At 35.1% G+C, this 10429-nt stretch overlaps 1 protein-coding gene across 2 annotated transcripts in view; it reads right to left on the bottom strand.

The window, feature by feature from the left end:
* Nucleotides 1-3475: 3475 nt before the first annotated feature.
* Nucleotides 3476-10429, bottom strand: part of Tm2d1 (TM2 domain containing 1) — a 42993-nt gene continuing 36039 nt past the window's right edge. Inside the window, exons 6-7 of one of the 2 annotated variants that reach the window (XM_047554271.1) lie at nt 8388-8515; nt 3476-6697 (exon numbers count right to left, since the gene is read on the bottom strand). In XM_047554271.1, coding sequence (XP_047410227.1) covers nt 8405-8515 — 111 coding nt within the window. In that variant the 3' untranslated portion in view covers nt 3476-6697; nt 8388-8404. Of the gene's footprint in view, nt 6698-8387; nt 8516-10429 lie in introns of those variants that run through there. The other variant, XM_047554276.1, reaches the window with a different exon arrangement.

Here is a 10429-nt window from a genome sequence, read left to right as displayed (position 1 = left end):
AGTTGTATCTGATCTTAACGTCCCTGAATATAAACATTACCCTTGTATAAACATTGGTATACTTGGAAGAATAGATGGGTTGATACTGAAAAATAAAATCAGAGACCAGCCTAAGTCCTGCAGAGTAGCACAATATTTAACTAAAGCTTTCTGTTAACATCTGAAGTGCTAGCAATTAATCTGCAGCATAAATAACCTTGATCACTATAAGAAAAGTAAATGTCTTACAAAGTGATTGAGAGGTTTAAATGAGATAATCAGGTCAAGAAAGAATGTGACAAATAACAGATGGTCTAGAAACTCCCCCCTTACTGTTTCTAATAACCTACTTGATCTTTTTTCCTAAAAGGTAAGAATTCAATTTTTATATAATTCTTAGCCTATACCAGGCACTGTCTTAAGCATTGGAACCATTAAGGATTTGAATGGATCACCATAGGTTAATTTCCTCACTCACTCCCTATAAATAAGAATTAGGATCTGATTCATATTTGGATGCAAATTCCTTAACTGAAAAAAAAGCAGGTTGCTAAATCTCAAATCAACTTATATTCCTATTAACCCATTCTGGTGTTCCCATCCAATCGAAGCATGTTTTTGAGCAAGTATGTTCAAGGAACTGTTCTAAGCACAGAGAATTCAGACGAAGTCCCTGCCTTCTTTAAGTTTACATTCTAGTAAAGGAGACAAAGAGAAAACAAACACACATTTCAGGGAGCAATAAGCACAGTGGAGAGAAATAAAAGAGTAGGGATTCAGAAAGTGGAGCGCCGGGGCAGGAAGTTACAAGGAATGATCAGGAATAATACTTGGGCAGAAACCTGAATGAATGAAGAAGCAAGGCACCAAAACCCTGGGAAAGAGTGCTCCAGGCAGAGGAAAGAGCTAGTATAAAAATCTTGACAGAGGAACCAATTTGGCATGATGGAAGCATGAGAGGAAGCCATTGGAGAATTGGCAGAAAAGTGACATGTTCTCAGCTTTATTACTTTAGCTGGTGTGTGGAGAATGTAGGGCAAGAACAGAAGAGCTGCATTGTACGTTTGTAAGTAGATAAGAATTAACAATTCATTTCTTTTTGTTTTTTTCCGTGGTGCTGGGAATTGAACCCAGGGACTTGTGCAAGCAAGGCAAGCATTCTACCAACTGAGTTATATCCCCATCCCCCTCAATTATTTTTAAACCATTTTAAAGATTTAATATCTTCATAGAAACAAATGTGTGGCATATCTCAGACCATTTTTCTCAATCACAGATCATATAGAGAAGGTATGTCATTCTTCCTAAGGTTTCTATGTTGCAAAAATAAATGACATTCATAACCCATTCATATATTTAGTCATATCTTGGGTTTTTCTGAAAATCAAAGGTGGAAACTTGAAGCTTCATATTCATACTCTCAATTATAAAACACCACACTTTTTAAAGTGTTTTGGTAAAACATTTTTTCCTTGGTATATGTAGTTCAAATAGCTCTAGCCTTAATCACTTTTCAAGTTTTAATCTCCACATGCTTGGCATATTCTGATAACACTGACAGGTTAAAAGCAACACTGTGTTGTATGCATAGTGATTGCTTGCAATTAACCATAATTTAAGCAGAAAGTAGGCTGATCAGCTGCCTCACAGCAACATTTCTAAATTTATTAGATAAATATCTCTGGAGAACTTCTGATTAAAAAGCAGTAACAGGCTCTGCAACATCTCAGCTTTCCTTTACCTAAACAGAGTATTAAAAGAGTGAAGGTGCTGATAAAACTAATTCTTGAGAAAAAGAGACATTTTGGGCCCTTATTACACCAAGTAGCTGCAGATAAGGACAATGATAGAGATAAGAAAACAGAGATAAGAAAAACATAGGAAAACATTGTCCCAAGAAGGCACTTTACCTTCCTTCTGTAAAAGGGATGTTCATTCAGCCCACTGATACTCATTCAAAACATAACCACACTACAGCAAATGTGTGGAACCTCTTGCACATTCTGGATGGACCTCACCAGCATCTGACGGCATCATTCCATCGCTTTAAACTGCTCAACAAATGACAACTATTATCTATGATATTTAATCTTCAATGTTACCTGGTATCATTAACCCAACCTATATGAAAACAGGGATTCAGAATGATCATGTGCTCAGTCACAAAACAAATTAGTGAAAGAGACAAGATGCAAACTCAGGTCTGCTTGATCCCAAAGCCTGTGCTATTCTCATTGCTGCTTGGATGTCAAATCTTATCTATCTGGGGTTTCAACTCAGGATTATGGCAAAAATCAGGGTGAGGAGGGAAGGAGAGAATAGCCTAAGACTGCCTTGTGTTTCTCCTTCTAGTTTACTTACTATTTATTGTATCAAGTAAATGCATGTAAATGATGTGTCTTTAAAACATTAGAAAGTTCAGATAAACCCAAAGAATAACTTGCAATCCCATCACCTCTAGCTTTGATCTAGCTGGGCAAGACTAAACAGAGCCTAAGGATATGGTCCTGCCCACTTTTAATCCCCTTGTCATGTAAACATAATCCCCAAAACTAATTTGGCCAGAGTTTTGGTCCAGAAAGTGCTGCAAATGTCAGGTGAGGCGGCAGCAGAAAAATCTTTGGGTTTTTGGCAATAATTACCTTAGTTTCATTTTGATATACATGAATCATTTTAGCATTTGTGATACAAAAGTTGAGAAATTTGAATAAGATTTTTAAAAAACAGCAAAATTATCTGTTAAACAGAAAGGCTCAGTTTAGGTAGACAATTCCATTTTATCAAAAATATTAAATAATAATTTTTTCAGAATCTTGGGTTGCAGATACAGTTCAGTGGTAGAGCCTAGTATGTACAAGGCCTTGGGTTCAATCCTGGGGGATGAGGGAGAACTAAAATGAAACTTTTATTCATTTTTAATTGGTAATTGTACCCATTCTCCAAATTTACTCAACCTTCCTTTCCCTCTCTGCTAAAGGGAACAATGAATAAACTTTTTATTCCTCAAAATTCTCATACTCCCTTGTCTTAAAGCTTTCTGGAGGGCAATTTGATATCCTATTTAACATTCTATGCCAAAAGGATTCTACTCTCCACCAATATATATAACACCCTTTCTTCAGTGCTGTTCTGGTTTCAAAGTCTTGTTCTCCCCACCCCCCCAACTCCCTAGAATGTAAGGAACAGCAATCAGTACTAATAAGTAGTGGCATAATTCCAGAGCAAGGGATAGATTCAGGAGCTTGGGTTTGGGCTGTTAAACTTCATTCCTTTTCTGTTACCGGGGATAACTAAGAATGGAAGTATGTATATAAAAAAAAAAAAAAAAAAAAAAAAAAAAAAAAACTGCTATATGATTATTCTTTGACTATGAAATGACAACTCTAGAAGGAAAAAAATCAGAAAAGTTCATCATTTGCTGGAATAACAAATTCCAAACAATAAGGGATTGCATAAATAAGTTGGCACAGACATGGAAAACTCTGTAGTCATTAAAAAGAATTTTGCAAAGATTATTTATTGAAATAGGAAAGTCTTTACAATGTGAAAAAAACAGGCTACAAAATAGTATACATAATATATAATTTTTATGATGAAAAATGTACTTACATGCATGAAAAAAACTACCTGATGGACATACATAAAAATACTTTTATCTTTGAACTGTAGAAGATGCTTTATTTTCTTTGCACTTTTTTGTGTTTTCCCAACATTTCTGAATCAAGTTTGTATCAATTTTGAAAAGAGAAAAAAAGCATGAGAGATGCTGACTGAAGGAGAGAAGGGAAGGGGAAAGCAGCCAGAACCCTGGGGAAAACCTACATGTTTGAAAGAGGAGCCAACATCTTAGACTTGTTCTTTTTCAAAACCAATTTCCTCCTTTGCCAGCTTCTTGCTCTTGGATCTATTTTAGCTTCTTAGGTACCTGTCAATATTATACTATTTAACTTAGCCTTATATATCTAGGTTAAAGTACGTGAAAAAGACACAAAACTGTTTTGTGAAATAAAACATAACCCAAATTAGTATTTCTTATAGTTTTAGTGGCCCATGAACAAAACCTGGCTATAGGCATAACAGACTTTTTGACATCTGTATTGGAAATGTAATCCCCAAATCCATATAGTGATAGTATTTGAAAGCAGGGTCGTGGAGATTCAAGTAGGGTTACATGAGACCCTGAGGGTGGGGTTCCAATGACAGGATTAGTGACTTTACAAGAAGAGGAAGAGACCTGAGTTCACATTCTTACTTTCTCCTTGCCATGTCATGATGCAGCAAGCAGGACCTCCTCACCAGCTAGGCATGGTGGATCATGCCTGTAATCTCAGCAATTCAGGAGGATAAGGCAGGAGATGCTGATACCATGCTACTGAATTGCCTACTGTAAACTATAAAAAAAATCAACCTGTTTCTTACAGAATTACCCAATCTCGAGTAACTCTGTTACAGAAGCAGAAAATGGACTAAGATATAACATAGATAAGAAATCTTCCTGGGTAAAGAGGTACTTCTGGAAATTCTATAAGTCCTTCCAGGTTGAAGTAGCACCATTTATAAATTACTGCTGCTGGACACTAAATGTTTCTGTAGGAATAAAAGAATCAACCTCATTCACCCTAGAAAGTTTAGGAGCAACCTATTTAATGACTGAGCTGATCCATCTCACAATTCTCAAAAAACAGGGATATCATACAAAGCACCTGAGAGGTCTTAACAGAATTCATATTCTCAAGCACTACTAAAGAGCCATAATAAAACAGTGCTCATAAAAGGGGAAAAAATGAAAAACTTATATGGAATTTAAACTTATATGGAATTTAAGCCCAGTGGCACAGGCCTATAACTCCCAAACACAGAAGGCCGAGTCAGGAGGATTGCAAGATCAAGGCCAGCCTCAACAACTCACTAAGACCCTGACTCAAAATTTTAAAAAAGGGTTAGGGATGAAGCTCAGCTGTAAAGTGCCCCTGGTGGGGTGGAGGGGGAGCATCCCAGCCCCCACCCCCCAAAAAAATGCATTCATGGGGATTTACATAAAGTAAATAATAAAACAGAATAAATGTTTGTTAAATCATTACCTATATTAAGGATCAGAGAATTAGGCAAACTGGAAATGTTCTTGTCAGGTAAATTAAGGAAATTCCAGTGAAAGTCTAAAGGTATAATGTATTTTGAGGGGACTTTATTTCTCAATTTCATCAACAACTCTTCTCAAGTACAGCTTATATGAATAAACACTTTGAGAAGAAGTTGCCTAGCTAAGTTAACAACTGCAACAAATACGGAGGAATCAAGGTTACTTTTCAAGATTTGACTGCAGAGATTTCTTATTTAATTGAACATAAGTGACTGGAGAAACAGGGCTTTTAAAATCTGGGCTTTGATTCTCTTGAAGGAAACTTCAAAACACCCTGTGCAATCTAAGAGAACCAGGGAGGACTAGAACACAGGCTTAACTATGAGCAAAAACACTGTCGCTGTGAAAAGTGGCTCACAAGAGATTAACTCCCAAAGCTAGGGATTTTTGTGTCTAGTTCACTGCCCTGCATCCCCACTTAGAACAGTACCTTCCACCTGGCAGACACTCAATATTTAATGAATGAATCAAAGAAGTGCTCCTGGTGTATGGTAGGAGACGACCCAAATTCACTTCATATATCAATATTTAATAATCTCCCACTAACTGGAGAAGCTATTACTGAATGGCTAATGTGTTACAAAGCTAACTGTACCATACTGTACACTTTTTGAGAAAAATTATGGTTTTCACTCTTAAGGAGCTGGACCTAGTAATTTTGATAACAGATATACCTGTTACTAAAGAAAGAGTTGGGTAGTACTATGGGCACATAGCATTTCATGCATTCATTTTAAAGCCCTCTATATACAGTAAGAGAACTATACAGGTGCCACTTCCTTCAGACCCTGGAGCATCACTTGAGGCTCCTGTGCTGGTATCTGCCTAGCAGTGCTCACAGATGGAAGTCGTTAGTCACCTGTTTGATGTTCCCACCTTGTCTGTCCACCTTCATATGTAACTGCAGTGAGCTGGAGGAGTTAGCATCTAGTCTTGCACAGCTAGGACATCACTCCTCGAGCAAGAAAGGGAAAAATTTATACTTCAGAGGATTAAAGTATTCATGCTGCCTTAAGGTTTCACAGACTCCTTAGTGATCATTAGCTCCAAGGATAACGAGGCAAAGACAGCTGAAAGCTGTAGAATCACAGGTGGGCTGTCACACAGGAGACTACAGCTCTCAGCACTATAAATGGTATTCATTCACACCACAGATTAATTGCTTAGAAGGACCAAAATGCAAACGACAGCTACATATTGGTTTCTTAATAAATGAAGCACAAAAAAATGTGAATAAGTTATACTTTTATTTTTCACAAGCAAAAAAGATAAATGGCAACTTGCCTTTGTAAAAGACATTAAAGAATATCAGAGTAATAAGCTATCCGTCTCATAGAGACAGTAGCCTCAGAAAGCCTATTATATAGCTTTTAAAGAAAGTCTTATTAAATAAATCTAAGAATAATATACTTTTAACTAAATCAACAAATCAAAAATGACCCCACACACACACCACATATACCACACACACACACGCACACACACACACAAAATCATATAGAATTCATAAAGTGGTTATGTGAAGAAGGAAAATGGAAAAACTGGAAGTTCTCTATTAAATTCAAGGAGGCTCAAATCCTAAAACAGAAAAAAAAGAAATATATTAAAACAATATTTTAAAAAGGTTATTATAGTTTCTCTCTCTCTCTCTCAGGGTCTCCAGTCTCAGATATATATTTTAATGTTTCATTTACTCAAGATATTTTTTCCTTAATCTTGGAACAATTTTATAGACCATAGAGAGATCACAAGACTGACAATGTAGGAATCTGCCTTCTTAACAGGCTCTTTAAGTTTTTATATTTCAAATCTGAGTCTTGAATCCCAATTAAATGTTTATATAATAGGTTTCAGAAAATGGAATTATGTTTTAAATTGCATTTAATTTTTACACATTATAGTTTAAAAACAATCTATATACTTTTGAAAGAGACACAATTTCCAGTATGAATAAGGTAGATGAAAATACATAATCCTTCACATAAAGTATGAAGATGCCTAATAAAAAATGAAATCATTGGTGGGGAGTGGAGTATGGTGGGAGGTAAAGAACCACCATCTTATAGGATATTAAGAAGGCCTAGACTCTAGATTTTGTTCTTCACTAATTTTGTCTCAATTTCCTTAGGTCTTCCTTCTGATAAGAAGAAGCAGATGCATCTCTCAGTTTCAGTTCAACTTTAAATCTCAACAACTTTATAAGAGTTGTTTATAAGAAAGAATTGGAAAACCTTTTATGGACAGTGAAATAAATGTTTTGAGTTCTGTAGTCCATCACTATTCAATCTGATGACAATAAAAAATATTCCATAAAAATCTACCTAATAGTCAAAATTATACTTCATATCCTTCTTATACATTATGACACAGGAAAGAAATGTCTATTTCCTTCCTGGCCTCCAGGAGCATAAGAGTCCACTGAAACTCTAGTACTGTGATGATGGATAAGAATCTACCCTGCTTTTCTTTTGGCTTACCTGTCTCTCCAAAAGCACTAGACAACTGAAGTTGACTATTACCTAAAAAAATGCCCTGTACCCTACATGTTATGTAAGACTTTTCCATTATAGAGAACGATCCTACCAAGAAATGGTTCTCCTGACATTCTATGAAAATCTTTGAGAAAAATCTTGCATTGTTGGAAAATTATTTATCAGAATAAAGTTATGCAAGATAACTGAAATAAAAACTTTGTAGTAGCAGAGTTCTAAGGAACCAGAGAATTGAAACTCTAGGACTGATAGTATCTCTCACTTATACAGGTCTAATAGCTACTCAAACCTTAATAATTCTCATGGGCAAGTTCAAACGTAAGAGAGTTAGAATAAGTGGTTACAGGCAGTTGAAGGTTTGGATTATATCAACTTTCAGGTTTAGGGAAGAAAAAAAAAAAGAAAGAGGTTAAAGATCATACCGACCCTCAGAAAAACAGACAATAGAAGACATCAGCCTTATTGAACTAACCACAGCACATATTTTCATTATAACATCATATAATAAGCATGTTCTTGTTTTAATTTTATTTCCTTGCGAATTTTGCCCTTTAGCCATATTCGCTACAGAGTCTAAACTAGAAACTGTAAGAGCATGAACATATATAAAAATACTTTTCAAAGGATTAGAGACATTCAGACATAAGTAGTTTTCTGATAAGCAAAATGAGAGGTTTACAATACTGGATGACCTCTTGAAATTTCCTATGGCTTTACAATACTCACAAATTTATATTAATATACAATAATTAAGATTAGATATGCACATCACTTACTGTTTCTCTTTAAATATTTATGGATACAACTGTGTTTTTCTAAATGTTTCATTAGTAATACTAAGTCTTGTAAGTCTGGTACCATAATAATCTATAATGTAACTACTTCCATCTGAAGGTCCAACAATCTAGAAGAGATAAATTTTCAAAAATTATTCATTTTGCAAAATACATTTCATAATACTTTGAGTTTACTCAGTAATTAATAAAATTGTTTCAGTAGCCATAAAATTTCAACTCTAAGCAAAAGTTAACTGAGTGGCTCATGTAGCTCAGATTCAAAAGAAAAGCTACAAAGGCTTCAAGAACCAAGGCTTCAAGGACTGAGTTCTGTGCCCCACAAAGCCCCTGGGTTTGGCCTCCCTGCCTCTTTCCTTTGCTCTGCTTATCTTCATTCTGCAAACAGGCATTCTCAACTGACTGTCAGCAGTTCTAGATTCATATATTCCCACATTAGCAGCTCCTAAAAGAAAGTAAGTAAAATGTTCTTCCTCATTGTTTATATACCAAATCCAGAGGAAGACCTTCATGGATCTGCTTTTTATATCTACTGTTAGACAAATGACTATATCCAAGGAAATAGAATTAAAAAGATTAATATTAATCAGGTTCCCTGTAGGAGATGACAGTGTGATTTAAAGTCCTGCCAGAACCACCTGGAATGGAAAAGAGAGAAAAAAACAACACATGTTCACTACAATCATCTTGTCCACTTAACCATATTTGTGATAATACAGTTAACATAACATCTATAAATTATCCTTCAAGGTAGCTATCTTTAAACTGCAGCCTTAAGGATAGAAAAAGAGTTACCAAGGTATATGTAGACCCAGTGAGTTTTATTGGTATTCATTTTGAGATACTTGATTCCCAACAGATCTGCCTGACACTATGCTACAGTGGAAGCATTAGTTTCCTTTCCCACTTCCCCTCTCACTGTGGTCTTCTCTCCATCTTGGTCAGAATAAAGCATCCCTGCCATCAGAGATCACCCGAGTCTCATGATGGCACACTGCTCTGATGTATAAAACCTCTAAAGGGTCAAATCTAGAGGTAATTCAAAATAGACTTAGGAAAATTTCCTTTAATTAGAGCTCCAAAAATATGGTCTGCTATATCTTATTCAAAAGATGCATTCCCAATAACATTTAGCGTTTTCTTCTTAAAACTAATCAGTTGAATTTTTAACATGTTAATGCTGTTTTCAATTGTGTCATTAGCGATTACAATAACTCAATCCAGACATCATAGAAAAAATTTAATTTTAATAAATAAGATGATTAACAGATTTTCAAGCGTAAAAGTATATTAGGATAAAATTCTGTGAGAGAAGGAAAATAGAAATCAAAATTTAAAGAGAAAAAGAAGCAATGTAAAATTATAATGATTTGTGAAGGGTTCATGTCTTTTTAAAAAGGATGATATTTTAAATTCTATGGCATTTATAGTTTGTTGGATACATCTAAAAATTGATGTAACAGTTTTATTTAAATATGTCAATATTTTAAATGACATCCTTTGCAACTATTTAAATTTATGATGGAAAACTTAAATGTCAATTTAAAAATATGCAAGAGGGTACAGACTTAAAAAAATTCTTCTAGGGGTTATATAACTAGAGTTTGAAGAAAACTACAATAAAGTACTCCCCAGTGAAAAAAATAAATTTGTTCTTAAAAACTATTCAACAAAAGTCAGGTGAGCCAGATGTGGTGGTAGTACATGCCTGTAATCCCAGTGACCCAGAAGGAGAGGCAAAATGATCACAAGTTGGAGGCTAGCCTGGGCAACTTAGCAAGCCCCTTTCTCAAAATAAAATAAAAAAGGGGCTAAGGGTGTAGCTCACTAGTAGAATACCTCTGGGCTCAATCTCCAATATCACAAAGTAAATAAATAAATAGCCAAGGGAGGTGACTATTTACAGTTCCAACAGCTTGGAAGAATTAGAAGAAGGGACACCTAAACCTGGTGTATGAAACCCCATCTTAAGGGATTTTTTTAAAAAAAGTATTCAACAAATATTTAATATTCCAGGTACTACA

The sequence above is a fragment of the Sciurus carolinensis genome, chromosome 1, assembly GCF_902686445.1.
Source record: "Sciurus carolinensis chromosome 1, mSciCar1.2, whole genome shotgun sequence".
Taxonomy (NCBI): Eukaryota; Metazoa; Chordata; class Mammalia; order Rodentia; family Sciuridae; genus Sciurus; species Sciurus carolinensis.
Note: the sequence above shows the minus strand (reverse complement) of the source record. Positions and strands in the feature narration are given on the sequence as shown.